The sequence below is a fragment of the Narcine bancroftii genome, chromosome 7 (genome assembly GCF_036971445.1).
Source record: "Narcine bancroftii isolate sNarBan1 chromosome 7, sNarBan1.hap1, whole genome shotgun sequence".
In the NCBI taxonomy this organism is placed as follows: domain Eukaryota; kingdom Metazoa; phylum Chordata; class Chondrichthyes; order Torpediniformes; family Narcinidae; genus Narcine; species Narcine bancroftii.
This window is the reverse complement of record NC_091475.1, coordinates 215,046,600-215,068,627: the sequence shown is the minus strand read 5'-3', so window position 1 is coordinate 215,068,627 and position 22,028 is coordinate 215,046,600. Positions and strand designations below refer to the sequence as shown.

At 41.5% G+C, this 22,028-nt stretch overlaps 1 protein-coding gene across 9 annotated transcripts in view; it reads left to right on the top strand.

Moving 5' to 3' along the window:
• The window catches only part of LOC138739705 (F-box/WD repeat-containing protein 7-like), a 149,419-nt gene that overhangs the window by 25,966 nt on the left and 101,425 nt on the right, over positions 1 to 22,028 (top strand). For 7 of the 9 annotated variants that reach the window (XR_011342374.1, XR_011342373.1, XR_011342372.1 and 4 more), the window contains exon 3: positions 21,202 to 21,414. The exons of 1 other annotated variant lie outside the window; for it this stretch is intronic. Coding sequence is in view for 3 of the 8 variants with exons in the window: in XM_069892295.1 (XP_069748396.1) it covers positions 21,202 to 21,414 (213 nt within the window). In the remaining 5 variants the exon portion in view is untranslated. Of the gene's footprint in view, positions 1 to 13,280; positions 13,345 to 21,201; positions 21,415 to 22,028 lie in introns of all 9 variants that reach the window. One more of the 9 variants, XM_069892297.1, reaches the window with a different exon arrangement.

The window sequence follows — 22,028 nt, the reverse complement described above, 5'->3', positions numbered from 1 at the left end:
CGACTTTTTGTTTTCTTGTATTTTGTATGTTTAATATTTATTGGTTTTTGAAGGGGGTGGGAGGGGAGGGGAGAGAAGAAAGAAGAAAAAAGTCACTTTGTAGATTTAATGAAGAACATTTGTATATATTGTTGATATGGTTCATAGTGCAATAAATAAAAAGTGACAAAAAAAATAAGTTCAGGGCCTTTTCCTCCATTGAAACCCTCTGTAGTTACCATTGATTGAATCTTGTTGGAAAACCCATGAATCCATTTCGCGTCATAAGCGAACATCCCGAGGGCCCTTTCAAAGGATCCCACATTTTCTGGTGGAGGAGGCTCTTGCAGTGGGTGAAGTTTCTCAGGATCTGGCTTAATGATCCCCTTCCCCACACAGTATCCAAGGACAGAATCCAGTCTTTGAATCGTTAAGCGTTAGGTGCCCCTGACTGATGGTCTTTAGTAATTTCTTTACATTTTGATCATGTCTCTCGTGTATGTCCAGCAATAGTGATATCAAGGTAAGGGAAGGCATTTTGCAGTTTTTCTTCTAACTTGTCCATTGCTTGTTAGAAGGAGGCCACCTATTTGTGACTCCAAATGGAATCTTACAAAATTGGTATAAATGTCCATTGGCTTCAAAAGCCACATACTTCTTAACGGACTCCTTCAGTAAGGCTTGGGGGTAGGCACTTTTCAAGTCAAATTTTGTCAATTCTTTGGCAAGGGGGTAAGCATCCAATTCTGTGTATTGATTGATGGTTTGTGAATAATCCACACACATTTGCTTCTTGTGTCAGTGGGTAGAATCCTTCACCACATCTCAGTTATGCTTTCTGAAAGTAATTGGAAAATTTCCTCTGCAGTGAAGTCATGATCATCTTTGCCAAAGAATCTTGGTTTGGCAGCAGTTGGTGCATGGCTTGGTGATAAGTCTGTGGAAAAAAAGGGATGGTTCTTCTATTTTTGCTGCTGTCGGTACATAATAATGATCAGCACCATTCCCAGTTAGCTCAGACAAGGGTCCTCCGTATTCAAATTTTGCACTCGGATCCTGGCGCTGGACATCCTGGCCAAGTATTAACTCAGAACATAGGTCCTTCAATACACCAAGTCATGTGGAAGCGTATGACTAGCTATTAAGACTAAGAGTTAGGACACAACAACTTATCCTTAGGAACTAGTGTTTAAAGTTTTCTGAGCTGTAGTAATGTCTTTACTGGATGGGTAAACCTTTCATTTTAGTTCCCGCGTGACCTTCTCCCTAATGTAACTATCAGTGCTGCATGAATCCAACAGAGCACGTAACCTTTTACCTGTCACAGTCAAAGGTTGTGGCTTCAGCGAGTCCTTGTGGTACATTAGTTAGTGTAACCAGTACCTGAGAATTGACCACTGTTGCCACTGAGCTTGGTGAGGCCTGGATTTGCACCCCCGGGCATAATGTCCCTTCTTGGCACGTTTATAACAAATAGCCTCGTGTGCTGGAAATTTATTCTGTGAATGGTAAGAGAAACCACAGAAGAAACATTTCACTTTTGTATTATAAGTTGCAGCCACAGCTGGTTTCTCAAGAGCAACTGTTATCAGGCAGCCCTGCTACAGAATCCTTCACTTACCTGCAATACCTGCTATGGTTCAGGGTTCACTACTGTAGCTGTATGGGCCACTGGGGAAGCGTTCACATCATTATTGCGTTGAGCTGCGTCTAATGCAGTAGCTTGGTTATTAAGCAATCTATAAGTCCATTGTTTTGTTTTCTAAAAAATCTCAAAAATTACAGTTTCTCTAACTTTTCCAACTCTTTGAAGAAATCATCTAATGATTCTCCTGGTTTCTTCTGCCTGGTAGCCAGTCAATGTCTGGCCAAAACCTCCTTGGGAGTCTTCACGTATAAACTGTCCAATTTAGATAGCTCAGTCAAAATGTTCACATCCTTCTGTGTATTCAAAAATGTTGCAACTCACACAGCCTAATAGTGTTCTATATCTTGTCCCCATAGTTGTTGACGTAGTTCATGAAAATTGTACTCCATTGTTGCCTCTCCTTGGCGTTTGTCGGTGAGCTGGGTTGATGTCTAAGTACTTGGGCCTTCACGCTGTCTCCAGGCTTGACAATTAAGTTGAGTCAATCATGAGAATGAAGAAAACTTGGTGGTTGCTTTACTCAACTTAATTGTACAGTTAGAATTTAAAAGAAAGGTGCATTCTAAATATGGAGGAGCGGTGGCAGCCAGGATCAACTAAATATCAAATGCACGCTCATTAACAATCAATAACTTTGTAATATTATAAAAGCCTTCTACTTCCTGAATGCATCCTGGCCAGAAAACAACATTCCAATCAACTTCTAGATCCTTTCTCATTTCCACAAAATTGGCCTTTCTCCAGTTTAGAATCTCATTTTGAGGACCAGACCTATCCTATCCACAATTAATATAATCTTGTAGTGGCGCTATGGCAGCACTACAACTCCCAGGAGGCATCGAACTGGCAGTGTGATGTCAGTGTGCGATGACGTCATGGCATGCCGAGTGCGTGATTCGGGCTTATAAAAGGTTGTGTGGGTGAATCTGTTTGAATCACTCTAGAAACACCTTGTGTGGTTATTTCATCGTGTCCATTGCGATTCCAGTGACCACAATCGGTGACCCTGACGAGTCCAAAAATGTAGTTTTGGACAAACCTGGACTTTGCAGCCGTGGCTGTGAAGCTGCCACTTTTCTGGACAGCTGAGCCTGAACTGTGGTTCCAACAGGCTGAAGTACAATTTCACCTTCCCAAAGTCGAGTTGGACACCACTCGTTATTACCATCTCGTCAGTGCCCTGGACCAGACTGTCACTAAGAGGGTTGGCAACTTAGTACCAGATCCATTTTTATTACAGGTTTATGGTGTGTCCCTTAGGGAAAGGGCAGCCAAGCTATTTCATCTCAATGGGTTGGAAGATCACGGCCCTTCAGAACCTAATGGAAGAAATGCTGTTTCTGGCCGCTGACGAAAAGCCCAATATGTTGTTTGATCAGCTCTTTTTAGAGCAAATGCCAGATGATATTAGGCTCATATTATTCGGATTAATCATTTCAACAGGAGATGGATGCTTTAGGACGTGGTATGACCAATGTCTTCATTTCCCTCCACAGCATTTTAGTGACCATTGGGACTATGGAAGAACATTTGGAACATCTTCGTACACTTTTTATTTGTCTTCAAAACTTTGGACTGTCCATCAATCCAGATAAATGCATTTTTGAACAAGAAATTATTGATTTCTTGGGACATAGGGTTACTCAGGAAGGCACAACTCTGCTGCCATCCAAAGTCGAGGCCATTACCAAATACTCAAGACCTGCTACAGTTAAAAGCCTGCAGAAATTCTTGGGAATAGTAAATTTTCAGTTTCTTCCGGGAGCAGCTCATATCATGAAGCCTCTTTTCGATTTTCTGTCCGGAAATGCCAGAACCATCCAATGGACAAGAGGGAAAGAATGCCTTCTTGAAGACGAAGGATTTGCTCAGCTATGCTCAGCTACCCAGTTTCAAATGCAGCCACTGCCCTTTCTACGGATGCTTCCAGTATGGCCGTAGGAGGTGCACTACTTCAATATGTGAACGAGCAATGGAAACCATTAGTGTTCTTCAGCCGCCATTTCATGAAGCACATACAAGAGAAGAAATACAGAGCTTTTGATAAAGACCTTTTTACTATTTACTTGTCTATCTGACACTTCTGTTATTTTTTTGGAGGGCAGAGATTTTACTATGTACACCGACCACGAGCCCTTAACATTTGCGTTTTCCAAGGTCGCAGAGCCCTGGTCAGCACGACAACAATAGCAATTATCATTCATTTCAGAATTTTCCACAAATATACTACATATTTCTGGAAAAGACAATGTAGTAGCTGATTAACTTTCCCGCTCTGCTCCACTCGATGTTTTGTCTATAGATCGAGGTATTGACGACACAGCTTTGGCCGCGGCCAAGAAAAGGACCAAGAGATGAATGCTTATTGGACTGCAATCACGAACCTGCAATTGAAGGAAGTCCAGTTTGGAGTTAATGGCAAACTACTACTCTGTGATATATCAATGGGACAACCTCGCCCAGTAGTTCTGCATCATGGAAACATCGAGTATTCTGTGCATGGTCTCTCACATCCATCGATTAGATTAACCGCTTGTATGGTTTTGAACAGGTTCATGTGGGATGGTCTTAAAAAAGACGCTATACAAATGGCGCAGTCCTGCATTGCCTGCCATAAAGCAAAAGTTCAACGGCATACTAAGGCACCACTGCACTCCTTCCCATCAGGTACTTGGTGTTTTGATTATGTCCACGTGGACATCATTTGTCCGCTTCCTGTTTCAAGAGGAAACCATGATCTTTTTACAGTAATAAGTTTACACAATGGCCTGAGACCGTGCCTGTGGTAGATGCTACTGCAGACACTTGTGCTCGAGTGTTTCTCAGTTCCTGGGTGTCTTGTTTTGGTTTACCGGAGATTACCTTTGGATTGAGGACCACAATTTACTTCCTCGCTGTGGATGGCCTTGTCTCGCTTGTTTGGTACAACAATTCATCATATGAACCCCTATCATCCCCAGGCACATGGAATAGTAGAAAGATTTCATCGACATCTCAAGTCAGCCTTGATGGCTTGGTTAGAGGGCCCGGATTGGGCTGATGAGCTGCCCTGGGTATTACTGGGCATTAGAACAACTCCAAAGAAGGACCTCAAAGCTTCATCTGCAGAGGTCGTGTACGGCACACTGTTGGTGGTTCCAGGGAAGTTCATCCCCTACCATTTCAACTCTAACGATGATCCTAAGGAACTGTTGAGCAGGCTAAGGGGGACCATAGGAAAATTGATCCCTATTCACCATCGTCACATGGAGAACACTCTTGTTTTGTGCCTGAAGACCTCAAAAGCTGTGAATATGTCTTCGTCCAAAGAGGAACACTTGGTCAACCTTTGCAGATGTCCTATGAAGGACCTTATAGGATACTCAGACAAACTAGGTTGACCTGTATTTTGGACATTAGAGGGAAGCCACAATCTTTCACTATTGACAGGCTTAAACCAGCTCATGATCGATCAAGTCTTCCCCACTGCAGCAGGCAACAGTCAGTCACAGAGGTTGATCACCTAAAAGACAGACAAACCTTTCTGCTGGTTCTGGGGGTGGGGGTGGGGGCCGTGTAGTGGCGCTATGGCAGCACCACAACTCCCAGGAGGCATCAAACCGGCCATGTGATGTCAGTACATGATGACATCAGCGCGAGTCAACCGTGTGATTCGGGGTTTTAAAAGGTTGCACGGGTGAAGAGTAGATCTGTTTGATTCACTCTAAAAATGCCTTGTGTGGTTACTTCGTCGTCTCCACTGTGATTCCAGTGGCCACAATTGTCACTTTGTCTCAGTCAAAGAATTTGATGACAGTGACTTGATTGTTCCACTCAATGTACATATGCAGTAAAAGTCTTGCACACTTGCTGCTGAACAGGTACTTTATTTAAAAAAAATCCTGTGATGCCTTCATCATGGAAAATACCTTGTGCTTCAGAGAAATTCAAAGCTATGTTGAAGGTCATTTGGAAGCCTTAGATTGTTCTACTTTTGTAGTTTGTATCACAATGTAGATGTGAATGAGAAAGTAATTATCAAGGAATATATTGTGATTTATATTGGCCTTTGGATGTCATCCATCATCTATGAGGCCTTCTTTCTTTGGCTTGGCTTCGCGGACGAAGATTTATGGAGGGGGTAAAAAGTCCACGTCAGCTGCAGGCTCGTTTGTGGCTGACCAGTCCGATGCGGGACAGGCAGACACGATTGCAGCGGTTGCAAGGGAAAATTGGTTGGTTGGGGTTGGGTGTTGGGTTTTTCCTCCTTTGCCTTTTGTCAGTGAGGTGGGCTCTGCGGTCTTCTTCAAAGGAGGCTGCTGCCCGCCAAACTGTGAGGCGCCAAGATGCACGGTTTGAGGCGTTATCAGCCCACTGGCGGTGGTCAATGTGGCAGGCACCAAGAGATTTCTTTAGGCAGTCCTTGTACCTTTTCTTTGGTGCACCTCTGTCACGGTGGCCAGTGGAGAGCTCGCCATATAATACGATCTTGGGAAGGCGATGGTCCTCCATTCTGGAGACGTGACCCATCCAGCGCAGCTGGATCTTCAGCAGCGTGGACTCGATGCTGTCGACCTCTGCCATCTCGAGTACCTCGACGTTAGGGGTGTGAGCGCTCCAATGGATGTTGAGGATGGAGCGGAGACAACGCTGGTGGAAGCGTTCTAGGAGCCGTAGGTGGTGCCGGTAGAGGACCCATGAGGCCTGCTGAACGCCAGTATTGGGAGTTTGCAGATTATTTTCATTCAACAGACAGGTTATAGTTTTGAGCAATTTTTTATTCCTGCCTCTTCAATACTTTTTAAATTAATAAGGAATTACATTATAAATATTGATACAAATTAGACTTTATAAAAGAGATGTTGAATTTAATATTAATTTGTCTATTTTGGAACCTATACATCACTGGTATTTTTATTGTCCACGTACAAACTCCTTACAGACTGCACGGAATTCGAACCCTGGTCCTGATCGCTGGCGCTGTAACAGCGTTGCACTAACCATGCCAACCAATGGGAGTGTTGCTACTTTGATTTCTGCAGTGTTTGCCAAAGTGCTGTTGGCAAGGAGCTTGTATGAAGGAGGAGCAAAGTATATCTAAATGTGGTTTGTGTGATGGAGAAAACGTTGTCTGGAATGGTGAGCAAATATAGAAAAACTGGGGGGATTTGGTGGGTCAGGCAACATCCATCAGAGTCCGTGTTTTGGATGGCATTCTCTTTAGATGTGTACAAAGATTGCAAACCAAAATGTTTTCTGTCTGTTTTCTCCTTGAATGCTGCCTGAGTTGCTGTCCCACCAGCCTCTAGTTGTTCAGGATTCCTGGAGAAAGTGATAGGTTCTTGATGAGCCAGGGCATCAAAGGCTATGGGGAGAAGATGGGCAGTTTTGCTCATGATTAAATGGCAGGGCATTCTCGAAGGGCTGAATGGCCTATTTCTGCTCCTTTGTCTTGTGGTCTTGGATGTGGATTGGGGAGGGGGGTGAAACAAGAATTGGCCTGTGCTCCTCCCCTTGCTCTTTCTTGCCCCCCTCCCCCAGCCTTCTTATTCAGAGCTTTTTGTTCAGACCTTGAAGAATGTTCTGGCCCAGAGTGTTGGTTATATATCTTCATCTCCAATGGACGCTGCGAGACCTGCTGAGTTCCTTCAACATTTGTGTTTTTAACTATAATCACAAATTTGTGTTTCTCTACTTTTCCAAGGAGAAAAGGGATATGAGATGGTTTAATTTCGCATCGCGTTTTCACAGACATTGAGGGCCTAAAGGCCAGTTATTCTGTTTCTACCCCTCTGGTTCTACCCCAAAAGGCTGGGTCCTGTGTTGAACTGTTCTATGTTCTCCTAAATTCCAGAATATTAACTGATTTTTACGTTTCACAAGTCCAGGCTTCTGAAGTAGGTTAACTGTATCTTGACCTAGAGTCAAATTCCAGCAGAGAGTGAAAGGTTCTTGAATGACCAGGGCATCAAAGGTAATGAGGAGGTCCAGGCAGTGGAGCTGAATGGGGAAAACCGATCAGCTCACGTTTAAATGCCGGGAGGTTGCAGTCGCAATGTTGGAGACTATTTTGTACCTTTTTATTTTTCTTCCTCTCCCATTGTAGGACCCATGCAATATAATTTTCTGTAAACACCTCGTATAGTTTCCACACTGTTGGTCATGCTCTGTTTATTGCCATTTCTAATTTCCCCTGGACACAGTCAAAAGTTGACATGGCGTGTGTGGCTATATTTTGGTTTAATTTACTGGTTCCCTCCTCCTCAAGGACATTAGTGAACTAGAGTCAGCCTAATATTGGGGTATGTGTGCATATGTCTTTGTTCATTTTTAAGGACTACCAATCTGGATTGTGTGGTAATTCTGCGGCTTCCTTGGCAAATGCCTTCAAGGTCCACAATAGTGCTGAAGGTGGCACAATGCCACCACCTGCTGGCCTATCACAGGTACTGCTGCATTCCAGCTCTTTGTTACTCTGCAGTGGAATTAATTAAAACCAGCCTTTGTTCCGTTATCAGAAACTGTGTCATGATCATGAATTCAGACTAAGTTCAATATGAACTGCATCAAGGCCACCTCGTGGATGTCCTTAGGAGTGAGGAGAGAATTGACAAAATTGATTCAGGTAAATTGTTCTCTGTTACAAATGTCACAAATGGGAGTGGAAGGTACAAGTTAAAAATGAGCAAGTTGGAAGTGAAGTGAGAGATGAGTAGGCCTGAACTTTTTCTGTTAAAAGGTCATTGATGGAAATCGGCTTGATCTCTGGAGGAAATTACTGGACTGTTCAGCCATCCCAAATTGGGAGGATGGCTGACAGCAGTAATAAAAAAAATATGAATTTTGTCTCCAGGTGATGTGGTCGTGAGGGTGTGTGATAGTTGGCACTGACTCCAGCCTTATTAAAACAAAAAGTAGGGAGAGGAATGTGAAGGGAGAGAATAAAGGCATTTACTAAAGGCAACCAGGATGGTGCCTCAGTTTACAGAGCTGATATCAGCAAGTATTTTCACGCTATTGATCTGCACTAGGTTTAAAAGCATCTTGAGCTGTTCCGTGTCCCCTCCTTTCACTTGCCCCACCTGAGTGCAGAACCTCAGTGCAGGTTTTAGCACGTGTCCTTTGGACTCAATTCCACAGAACGGTGCAACAGCACTGGCTCCTTGTGAAGCCACCATCTTTCCTTTGCATTTCCTCTCCCCACATTTAGTTCTAGGTCAGGATTGAATCTTGATCCCGAAAATCTGTTAATTTAATGTATTAACTCATCAACAGCAAAATTTGTGGATATGTGTCTAGGTGCACAGAAGGCAATGGAAATGATTGAGTTTGTTTAGTGGCAGATAAATTCTTTATTAAACAATAAATGCTCTCTGGATGCAACATACTGGTAATTAGTGGGCTGATTGGCTCCATGTCATCCTGAATATCTTCTTAAAATTACAGATTAAATTTCATTTCCCTCATTTCTGTCTTGCTTGATCGATCTGGTAGTCTTAACAACTGTTTGTTCTGACTGTATGTCCTTCCTGCTCACTGCATTTGTTAGTGGAAGTTTGATTGGTTAGCAGCTGCTAAAGGGAGTATAAATATTCCCTTTTCGTCATTTGCTTTCAGAAGTAGCTGGCCATGGAGATGATAATGCTGATATTTACTGTTAGCACCACGAGATTTTAGTTTTACTGGTTGAAATGTTAACCTTTTAAGTGAAATCTCCCATCCAATATGTTTGTGAAACATGGTTGTGGTTAAATAACTACTGTACCACTTGATGGGAGAATTGTACATTGCAGAGCAACTGTTCACTGAGGTCTTTTCTCCATCAAAGATTATGCCTTGCAATAGCATTGACTTATTTTGGCAGACTGTTCTTTCTCCCTCTTTTTTTTTGTATTTGAGTTTGATGTACAATTCTCAAATAATGGGAGAATTTACTATTGTCTTGGTGCAAGGAACAAAATTGATATTAGATGCTGGATACACAAGTGTTAGAAAAAACAGAACATCAGAGATTTTCTAAACTCAACCGACCACACACAAAGCCATTTTGACCATCCCTAATCATTCCCTGGCTCTCCAAATAATTGCATATCCAATCTCTTAGAACACCTTCCAATAATTTAACTACTACTGACGTCAGGCTCACCGGCCTATAATTTCCAGGATTACTTTTGGAGCCTTTTTTAAACAACAGAACAACATGAGCGACCCTCCAATCCTCCGGTACCGTGCCCATGGGGAAGGACACTCAATATTTCTGTCAGAGCCCCTGCAATTTCTGCACCTGCCTCCCTCAAGGTCTGAGGATTTATCCACCCTTATTTGCTTTAAGACAGCAGGCACCTCCTCCTATTTAATCTTTGTAGGTCCCACAACTCTGTGCCAGCTTCCTTAGTAAATGCAGATACTAAAAACCTATTTAAGATCTCTTTTGGCTCCCTCACTATGCTTTTGCTCTTAATATACTCTATTAGTTATAGCCGGCTCCAGATTATTCTGTGCTGATGCTTTATCCGAATGTTTTGCATTGGGTCATCTAATAATCTGATGTGAAATATTGTTATATTGGGGTCACTGGAATTGCAATGGACAGGATGAAATAACCACACAAGGTGTTTCTAGAGTGAATCAAACTGATTTACTCTTCATCCACGCAACCTTTTAAAAGAAAATCACACGCTCAACATGCTGGTTTGATGCATTGTGGGAGTTGTAGGGCTGCCATAGCGCCGCTACAGCCCCCCCACCCCCGAACCAGTAGAAAAGTTTGCTTGTCTTTTAGGTTGTCGACCTCTGCGACGGACTGTTGCCTGCTGCAGTGGGGAAGATTTGTCCACATGAGCTGGTTTAAGCCTGTCAATAGTGAAAGATTGTGGCTTCCCCCCCAATGTCCAAAACACAGGTCAACCTAGTTTGTCTGAGTAGCCAGTTAATGGTAATGGCCTAATGAATGTTATGGAGCAGAGAGACCTCGGGTTGCAGATATATCGCTCTTTGAAGATTGCAGCACGGGTTATCAGAATAAATATTGAGAGCACTGAGGGTACTTGCTTTCATTGGTCACCCACCGAATGCAAGTGTCAGGATGCAGGATGTTTGTGAGGCCAGACTTGGAATGATGTGTGCAGTGTTGGTCACCCAGCAAGTTGGAAAAGGTACAAGAGAGATTTACAAAGTTATCGCCAGGATGAGGCCATAATCACATTCTCATGAGACTGGAAAAATTGGGCTTATTTTTCTTGGAGTGAAGGAGGTTGATGAGGATTTTGTTTTTTAAAAAATATTTTATATTTGATTTTTTTTTTCAAAAATATACATAGTAACATTTTAAATATACACTCTATTCAACTTTTTCTTACAAACACAACAAACAAAAACAAAATAGTCCCTCCCTCCCCCCACCTCCACACGTACAGATCCATTCACTGTCAGAGCTTACTTCTATTTTAAATATATCAAATACAACTTTGTATTTACTATTGTAGTTACTTATTATAACCTTTTTATTACTGTAGCTGTAAAAATTTGCTTCATTGATCAGACATTAACTATAAATTAGTCACAAAAGGGCTTCTAATCAACTTGCATCCAGAAGGGAGTGGCAAGGCAGATCACACAGGGTTTTGCCTACACTCTGTGCCTGAGCACCCACTCAAAGCATGTTTTCACATCCAAGGTTTTTACATCCAAGGTTTTTACAGCATTCTTAGCACTTAAACACATTAAAACCACTGTCTAGTTGTAGCTTGTGAGCTAGTGTCCTTAAGCAGTTTATTTTCAACTGAAAAGCCGTTTCGATTTCATTCATTCTAACTTGTGATTATGCATTTTTGTATGTTAGCCATTTCATCCTATTGAAACATATCAAGGGTTGGTTTTCAATTTGTTTAAAAACATTCTGTAGTTATTATAATTCACATCTTCAGCAGTTCTTTCCACGTAAGGACATTCTGCAGTTGATATGATCATTCAGTCAATAATTCTGTTCAAATTATGCTTAGTTTTCATTCCCCCCCTTTTATCATTTGATGGTAACTGTAAATCCCTTGTATCACAGAAAATTTTACAGAGGGGCAACGAGCAGAGAAGCAAAAACAGGACTACACTTCTGAGCAAAAAAATAGTTCCATATTAAACAATGTTTCCCCAAACATTTCCTCGCCATCCTGTCGGGCCGCCATCCTGTCGGGCCGCCATCCTGTCGGGCCGCCATCCTGTCGGGCCGCCATCCTGTCGGGCCGCCATCCTGTCGGGCCGCCATCAAGGTCATCAACATATTGCCTGATATTGTTTATGTGCTCAGTAATGTTGTGGAAATGGTTCTTCACAGTTGTTTCCTACTATGGTACAAATGCCACCTTCTCCTTGCTGGGAGAGTAAGTAATCAAGGGCATAGTGGTTCTGCTGGGCATACAAGCGGAGATGGAAAAGCTCTTCATTAATGTCATCTAGTGTGCTAGATGTTTCATTGCCGATGAGTGCTAAACCACATACGAGGTCATTACGATTTCTGGCGGCGATGGCACCAGCAGATTCACCGTGGATTAATGTTCTCAGAATTCTGTAACCGACTGGAACCCCCTAGGTGTTGGGATTTTTCCAATCTTCACAAAACTCAGTCCTCACAGATTTCACTACAATTTGTCGCTGGACTAGAGCGTTAGTGGGGGTCCAATTATCCCGAAAGCAAAATAAGTAGGTAATTGTTGTGGCTGTGGTAAAAGTACTATTAAAGAGAAACACATGACCTTTCTTAGCATGGTAACAGGTGGCATTCTTGGGAGTGGGGAGTGGTTGATTATACTGGAAATGGAAGGCAGTCCGCCAAGATGAGGCGAAGGTTAAATTCCCCCTGAATAAATGAGTGCCATTGCTGAAGCCACAATTAATCTGAAGTCCTGTGGAAAGAGACAAACAGGTCCAGTTTGTGTAGCAACAGCCAAACAAATCTTTGTAAATGCTACACTGACATTGTCGGCAATGATGCTCAACACTGGAGTAGTTCCGTGTGACGTCAACGGTCACACAGGCCCATCTGGTGCTATTGTGGCAAAAGGAGTAGCTAGTGCCCATATCGTATTGAAACTGACACTTCGGATCCTTCTTTAATGTAGACCAAATTCCCAAATGCTGTAGTTGGCAACTCTGAAGGAGATCACCCAATAACCTAGTTGGTGAGAATTATTATAAGGTTCCCGTCCCCAAGGTTTTAGGGGCCAGCAATGTCCCCTTCCTCCCACCAAGAAGGTTCCTTTACGCCCTCGCCAACTTCTATCCAAACTCTAGGAAATGGTTATCAAAAAGGGTTACTGCAAATAATGACCCTACTGACCTAGCTAGTGGGTAGCATGCAGTATGATTACCATACAAAAGATTATGCGCCTGAAAACACAAGTTGTGTTGTAGAGCATACATTCATGATAGCATTAAGGATGCTAGACCACAGCGGATAAATGTTTCTTTCATCATGTAGGTTGATGTGGTGTTGTTTGACCAATCCTTTTACAGTCTGAATAGTGGACCCACCTTGAATTTCCTTCCACCTTCACTGGTGTCGGTATGGAGAGCAGAACCAGGAAGGGTCCATTCCAGTGATTTCCCAACTTCTTACGATCCCAATTTTGTTTCAACACGTAATCCCCGGGTTGTAATGGATGTTTCTCTATTCCTCCAGGTTTCTGTGTCTCCTTCACCTGCAAATGTAATGCTGACTACACGTTAAAGTTTCATCTTTGATGGTATGTCAGTCTGGAGTTCCCTTGCATAATTTACTAGCCCCCTAAGGTGTGCGCACTGACGAGGAAAATAGTAATTTCAGATGGGGACAGTTGAGTCACGCTCATTTCAAACAGGGCCAGTGGTAAAACCTTAATCCAAAACTGGCCCATTTCTCCCACCAACTTGGTCAGTTATTTTTAAGTGCACCATTTGCTCGAGGCTTGAGGATGAAGTACACAACACAACTGCTGTTTAATTTTAAAATAGTGACAAAGTGAAAGGTGAGCCAATGTCTGAACTGGTCACTATTGGTAGTCAAAACCTCAGAATTACTTTCTTTAATAACAGTGTTACCAGCTGTCTTATTATTAGTAGTAAAGCCTCGATCTATCTACTAAATAAATCTAATACTACTAAGCAATATTTATAGCAATGGGCCTGCGGCATTTCAATAAAATCTTTCTCTATGCATTCAAGCAGTTGTGATGGCATAGGTGTAGTCCCAGCAAGACACATGTTACACTCGGAGGCTTGTTGTCATGCCTCTTGATGGATTTTAGGATGCCTCTGTTTCATTTGTCATCCTTATCATTGTCTCTTTTCCTGCATGGGTAAGGAGGTGTAAGGGGGTGTAAGTATGTCAAAAGTATTGGTAAGAATGCATCAGGTACACAAGCTTGACCGAGAGGGGTGAGCCAAAGTGATGTGGTGCAGGATTCAGCCCTCTCATTTCCACAGTTGTTCAGTTGCAGAGGCCATCCCTCTGTAATTATTTAATTTCCTCCATGTCTGGCATGACTGTTCTACCTGTAGGATCCTTTCTCATGGGGATACCAGGTTTAAGGAGTATGGAGCAGCTTTAACTGTTTGATCAGCAAATGCATTTCCCATGGTGTGAGCCTTACATTTAATTACAGCCAAATTGTTCGATAATTGGAGGGCTTTTTTGATAGGGGTGCCAGCAGGTCAGAAAACCACAGTGCTGCCGTAGTCCCCCGAAGTTGTGGGCAACTCCGAATGCATAGTAGGAATCAGTGTAGATATTTACTCTTTACCTTCAGGCCTGTTGTGTAGAGAGGGGTTGTTAGAAACGTCCCTATTCCAATATGATGTTAGAATCATTGATTATGGAGTAACCAGATGCTTGTTGTCCTATGTTGGGCAGAACCATGGAGGAACTATCCACAAACCAAGTAGCTTGAGCAGATGGTAGTGGTATATCTGAAAGTCCCTCCTTGGCGGTGGTCAAGAGGTCATTGGCTAGCTTGCAGTCATGTGGAGGCATACTGCATTCCTTCAACGGTTGGGTGAGAAAGTCTGCCAGGTCAATGGTGAAGTAATGCTGGAAGGATAAATTGGGATTACTTAAAAGGGACAATTCATAGCTCCCAACCTGGCAGGAGCAAGAAATTTGGTTTGCCCTACATTCATTAGAGCTGCAACGCAATGTGTCATATAAATTGTAACAGGTTGATGCATAGTGATGTTAGCAGCCAGACGGCAGCATCGATTTGCAGACATGGTGGGTATCCTCTGGCCACTGCATCAAGGCATATAGAAAAGTATGCCACCACAACCTTGCACCATAGTCTTGTATAGTTGAAATGGTCGATCATACAGCAGAAATCCTATAGCCGAAGAAAGAGTCTGTTTTAGTTCCTGAAAGGCTGGGTTTTTTTTTGTTCATTGAGTGCAAAGTGTTGAGGAGACTTTGCTGAGGTTAGGGTAGACAAGTGCTTGGTATGCTGGGCAAGATTCTGAACCCATTGTCATCAAAAGTTAACCAGTCCCAGAAAAACACACATTTGTTTCGGAGTTTGAGGCTTTTGGTGATTAACGATGGGGTCAAGTCTTCCAGGAGTCAATTGCCTTTCTTTGGCACTGAGCATTATGCCCAAGAACTTCACGGTCTTCTGACCTTGCACCATCTTTCATCTGGGTATAACATATCCCCAAGAGAGCAAGGCCTCTAATAAAGGCTCAGAATCTTCATTCATGCTGATTCTGGACAAAAGTAGGTCATCATACATTATAACTTTTTAAATATACAATATATTAAACTTTTTCTAACATACAACAAGCAAAACAGTCCCTCTCTTCCCCACCACCCCCTTCCCCAACACATACAGATCCTTTCACTGTCAGAGCTTACATATATTTTAAATATATAGAGTACAGTTGGGGAAACTATGTTTTTGTATGTATAATTGTGTAGCAGTCCGGCCTGGCCCCGTACACAAGGGGCCAAATCGCCACAGCGCACAGCCTACACACAACGGCGCAGACACTGCCTCCTCACTGAGGAGAAGTACCAGGATTAAAGAGCAAGTAGGGAGCGAGTGCCGCCCTGAGACTGTGCACTCCCATGAGCTAGCACGGAAGGTGGGGGTTTTACAGTACTGCTTTTGTGGAGCGGCCTGTTTGAATAAAGAGTCAGTTACTGGTTCACTCAGCTCAGTGCAGATGTGTTCCTTTCTTTTCACAGCCCCACCATATCATGGGCGCTACAATAGTTACTTTTATAACATTTTTTTCCTTTTTATTACTGTATCTGGGCCCTTATGTGGTACAGGTATGACTGCCAGAGCTTTACAAGTGTGTCATATTTATTCTTTAAGTTGCATGTATACAGCTGTTCGTTTCCACAGCCCATCGTTCTATAAGTAGAGGGGAGTTGGACGTCCGAGTGATCACGATAGTATTTTTTGCTACAGCCAGTGCTATTTTTTTATAAATGAGATTTGATATTTGGTCAATTTGTCGCTTATTCCCATAAAATTACTGAATAGATATCGCTCCAGGTCGCCAGTGAAGGCCACTCCTGTTATCCCGGGTAATTTTTCTGTGATTTTTTGCCAAAGTGGCCTCACCTTTACGCATGACCACATGACATGTAGAAAGGTTCCTGAATCAATCCCTCATCTGTAATACATCTCTGAAATTTCTGCTTTAGATCTGGTATAATTGGTGTAAAAAGATTATACTGAGCCAATCCATATCTTACATTTATAATTGACGTCATGCTGTCCTTACATCAATTTGACCAGCTTCTTTCTGGAATCACCACCCCCAATTCCAACTCCCATCTTTCCCTTGACCTCTGCAACCCTGGTTTTGCACTTTTGCTCTAGAGAGCAGAGTACATATTGGTTATAAATTTGGGTGTATTCCCCATCTTGACTGTTTGTTCAGTTTCACTAATTTCAGGTGGGTCAATGTTGGTCCCCATCTTTCTTTGAAGAATGATCTAAGCTGGAGAAAACAGAAGGTGGTTCCATTGTTCAAAGGGCACAAGGACTGTTGCACGGAAGGAACTCTTAATATATCTTGTGCTTTTGTCATACCATGAATTTAATAATCTATTGCCCATGTTCATAGGAAATAACACATTTCGACACAATGGTGCATTTATTGATATCCCGACTTTTTTCCCAAAAGATTCATTAATTTCATGCCACGTTCTAATCATATGTATTAAAATGGGGTTATCCATCTTTCTTTATTGATTTGACACTATTTATATATAAAGTCCTTTGCTTCCCCCTCTTCCATTGAATACATTCCCATTTGTACCCAAGACAGGGGGTTGTCTTCAGTGAAGAAGGTTGCGAGAAATCTAGCTTGTGCAGATTTTTTTGAAATCTGGAAGTCCTCCTAGCCTGTAGTCCCATATCAGTTTTTCCAGTGTAATTCCTGGTACCTTATTATTCCATTGGAACTGTCCAGTATGGTTGTTCAGTAGCTTAAAAGTGTTTTTAGGTATTGGAATAGGCAGCAATTGAAAAAGTTATTGCAATCTTGGCGATGCAGTTAACCCTTCCCACCAGAATAATCGGTAAGTGTCTCCATTTCTGTAGGTCTCTTTCTATCTTCCCAAGATGAGGAACATCATTTAGTTTGTACAGATTGTGCAAGTTATTGTCAGTTGCTATTCCAAGATATTTTATTCTATCCATTTTCCATTTAAATTTACTTCCTTTTTGGTCTCTTTTATATTCAAAATTTGTTAATGGGATTATCTCACTTTTACCCATATTTATTTTATAGCCTGAAATTCTTTCATATTTTACTAAGGTTCCTCGAAATTTTTCCAAAGATAGACTGATTTTGTGTTCTTCTTGCCTGAAGTCCTTTATATCTGGATCCCTTCTTATTATCTCTGCCAGTGGTTCAGTCACTAAAATAAAAAGCGCTGGGGACAGGGGGCATCCCTGTCTGCTTGATGTACTCAAGGGGAACAGTCTGATTATTTGTTGTTATTTTAGCTTGTGGTGCATGGTGTAAAGTTTTTATCCAATTTATAAATGTCTGCCTATACCAAATTTTTCCAGAGTTTTAAATAAAAAGGGCTATTCCAAACAGTTAAATGTTTTGTCCGAATCTAGGAAGATTGTAATAGTTGGATTTCGTTCAGATTTAGCCATGTGTATTATATTAAATAATCTTCCAAGACTACATGAGGAATGCTTTCCTTTAATAAATCCTGCTCGATTTATATGTATATGTTTTTGGCAAGTATTTTCTTAACCTATTAGCCAATGCTTTCGCTAGTATCTTATAATCAGCATTTAACAGGTATAATGAAGTTTTTAGTGGATCCCTATTCTTTTTTGGTAACTCTGTAATAATCACAGTTGAGAATGACTCCACTGTTTGGTCCAGGACATCCATTAATAGGGGTATTAATAATTCTTTGAATTGTCTATAAAATTCAGATGGAAATCAATCCTCCCCTTGTGATTTATTACCCAGGGCCTTTTCAATTTCTTGCCTTGTAAAGGGAGTGTCTAGTTCTATCTTTTCTCTCTCTTTTCTCTCTATTCAACAAAAATTCTCATCTAGCAATTCAGATTTGTATAATTTCATGCAATATTGTATGAAAATGTCATTAATGTCTTTTTGCATTTCTGTCTCTGTTTTTATAGCATTAATAATTTTTGATGACTCCTGTTTTAATTTGCCAAGCTAAAATTTTGTGCACCCATTCACCTAACTCAGAGTATTGTTGTTTAGTTTTTAACATCGCTTTTTCTGTTCTATATGTTTTTATTGTATTATATCTTAGCTTTTTATTCTCCAGTAATCAGTATTCTTCTTGTAGTTCTGCTCTTTGATATTTTTTCTAATTCTTTAATATCTTTCTCCAAACTATTTACTTCTGCCATATGTCCCCTCTTAAGGTTCTTTATATAGGATATAATTTGTCCCATTAAATATGCTTTGAGTGAGTCCCATATCAGAAAACTTATCACTAGACAGCAGATTTGTTTCACAAAATATTTCTATCTCTCTCTTTATAAATTCAGAGAAGTTTGTTCTTTTAAGCAACGTAGTATTGAGACGCCATTTGTGTACATTCTCTTGCTTTTCCTTTGTTGCTATAGTCAATATTAATGGAGAATAGTCTGATAGAAGTCTCACTAGATATCCTGTTTTTATCACTACTTTTTAACTGGGCAGACATTTAAAAAAAATGTTGATCCTTGTTTGTGAGTTGTGCACCCTTGAGTAAAAAGAGTAGTCTCTGTGGGATTTAATTGGCTCTATACATTGATGAGATTTAGATCTTTCATTAATGAAATTGTAGTTTTTGCTGCTTTAACCCTCGTTATTGTTCTTGCTGATTGATCTAGTATTGGGTCCAAGCAAAAATTAAAATCTCCAACCAGTATATTTTGTCTTGCTTCTGCTGTTTTTAAGAAGATGTCCTTCATAAAGGCTTCATTGTTGTAATTTGGAGCATAAATATTCATAAATGTCCATGCTTAACCATAAATTTTACGATGTGCCATTACGTATCTTCTGGCTTGATCAATCAAAGTATCTTCTATTAATACTGGTGTATTTTTATTAATTAGAATCGCTATCCCTCTTGCCATTGAGCTAAAGGAAGACTATTATTTGTCTCACCCATCCTCTTTAATTTATCATGTTCCAATTTGGTAAGATGTGTTTCCTATAAAAAGATTATATCTACTTTTAATTTCTTTACCCTTTTACCAATCCATTTATCCTGTTAATACTAAGACTAATAAATTTTTGTAGTGTATGCACTTCTTGAGCATGGAGAAGAGCGACATGCACACCAAAGCTTTGGAAAAGAGACTGATGTATTGCTCTGGTCATCACGCTTATATGGACCCCTGGTGATGATGTCAGGGCCTCACATTATTGGAGCGCCGGCCTCTGATTGGCCAGCATTCTCGCCAGAGTTCATCTTCCCACCGAGTGGAGGTCACCTGGGATGACAGCTGGTGTCTTTTTAATACTTTTTCTGGAGAGCTCTTTCAAAGCACATTTGCTCAGCTCCTTAGCGTGGCCATACCCTGTTGATGGGGATCTTGTTGAGGTCTATAAAATGGTGAGGGACAGGGACACAATTGGAATATTGTGTTCAGTACAGGAAGGATAGGGATGCTTGGAGAGGGAGAAAGGAGATTTACATGATGTGGCCTAGATTGAAGAACTTGTCTTATGAAAGGAGGTTAACAAAGAGAGGGCTTTTCTCTTTGGAGCAAAGAAGGATGAGAGGTGACTTAATAGAGGTCAGCAAGTTTGAGAGACAAAGGTAAGGTTGACTTCTAGCACATTTTTCCTGGGCGAGAGTGGCAAACACTACGGGACATCTGTACGTGTGAGGGCAGGAAAGTTTTGGGGAGATGTCAGTGGTAATTTTTTTTTACACAGAGTAATGGGTGCTCAGAATGCATTGCCAGGTGTGGGGTAGACGTTGGTACAATAGGGGCATTTAAAAGGCTCTTAGATGGGCACATGGATGCAAGAAAAATAGAGGTATGGGTGTGAGAGAGGAAGGGTTCAAAGGGTGTGCAGTTTTGGTCACCGAACTACAAAAAAGATATGAATAAGATGGAAAGAGTGCAGAAAATAATTACCAGGATGTTGCCAGACATTAGGAACTGAGTTACAGGGAAAGGTTAAACAGGTGAGGACTTTATTCCCTGGAGCGTAGAAGAATGAGGGGAGATTTGATGGAGGTATTTAAAATTATGGGGGACAGACAGAGTAAATGTAGATTGGCTTTTTCCACTGAGGGTACGTGAGATACAAACTAGAGGACGTGGGTGAAAAGGGAAAAGTTTAGCAGGAACATGAGGGTGACTTCATACACAGAGTAGTGGGAGTTTGGAACAAGCTTCCAGGTGAAGTGGTGCATGCGAGCTCAATTTTAACATTTAAGAGGAATTTGCACAGGTACATGGATAGGAGAGATATGGAGGGATATCGAGTGGATGCAGATCAGTGGGACTAGGCAAAATAAAATGGTTTGGAACAGATTAGAAGGGCCAAAGAGACCTGTTTCTGTGTTGTAATGTTCTATGGTTCCTTTGTTGAGTAGGTTTATATACTGTAAGCTGGCACAGCATTACAGGGCCTGTAATGTGCTGTAGTGTTGTATGTTCTAAATATTTGGATAACTACATGGGTGGGAGAGAAATGGAGGGGAATAGACCTAATGTGGACAAGTGAGACCAAAGCAGGAGGTTTGTTGTTTGGCGTGGGCAAGCTGGGACTCAGTGTCCTGTGTCCATGTTGGAAGGCTGTGACTCTATTTTATGTTCAGGTCTATATCTCCCTTAGCTTTTGGAATTCTTCTCTTTTGGAGCTGAACTGGGCTGTTAATTGAGATTGATTGTACATATCCAAAGTAAAATTGCACCTGACAAGATTCCCACGGCTGAACTTAATTTCAACAAAAACTGTTGAGCTCATAAGTGGTAAATATGGAATAAGAAACATTTATCTGGAGATTTAATTGTTGACCAACTTTCATGGCTGATCATTTATCACCTGTACTTTGTTACCTGAATAAATAGCAGAAGGCAATACTGACTGTTCTTTCTCTTTGTCCCATTCAGAGCTTCTCTGATGGAGGTGCAGTGGATGAGGAGAATGGAGTTCACGGTGGCTGGGAGGAAAGAGAGAATGAAGAAATTGATGAGAGAGAAGATGATCTAAGTGACACTGTGGATGGCATTGAAGATGATTGTGGAGAGTCGTATTATTATTTTGTTGCTGACCTTGTTCAGGAAGCACAGGGTAGAGGGTTGGTCCAGTGTGTGAAACCCAAGGTAAGAGAAAGTAAACACAATGGCAACAACCTGAATAGCTCCTGACAGTCATGATATTCGAAGCTAGTGATTGTTGCGGATTTCTCAATCAGATTTTAAACCTTCATTTTGTAAAGTGAGATGGGTGTGAACTGGATGGAGACCAGAGGTTACTGACCACTGCTATCACAGGAAGCAGCTGTCCTTTCCGCATGACCGCTAATGCTTCTCTGTATGAGGTCACTGGAATCTGAAAGAATTGTGTATAGAGATATTGTGGACCCATATCTCTTCAAAGCCAGCAGTGTTCAAAGAGCGGATGAGAGCATTAATTTGATGTTGCATGGTTTTGAGTGAGAAAAGTTACCCTGGCTCCTATTTGTAAACTTGCCCATTGCAATTTCTCACTTGATGTTAGTCATCCTTGACTTTGGAGAGTCTGATGGCTAGTTACCAGACTCCTGGTAAATTAAATGCAGTAGTCAACTTGGTTAGTATGGTTAAGTTGGGCCAAAGGGCCTGTTGCTGTGCTGACTGGTTCTGTGACCTTTTTCTCACATGGGCTTCACATCTCCAAAAATGTGCAGAAGACCTTTTTTATGACAAGAAAATGCATTAACGATGAATGGAAATGA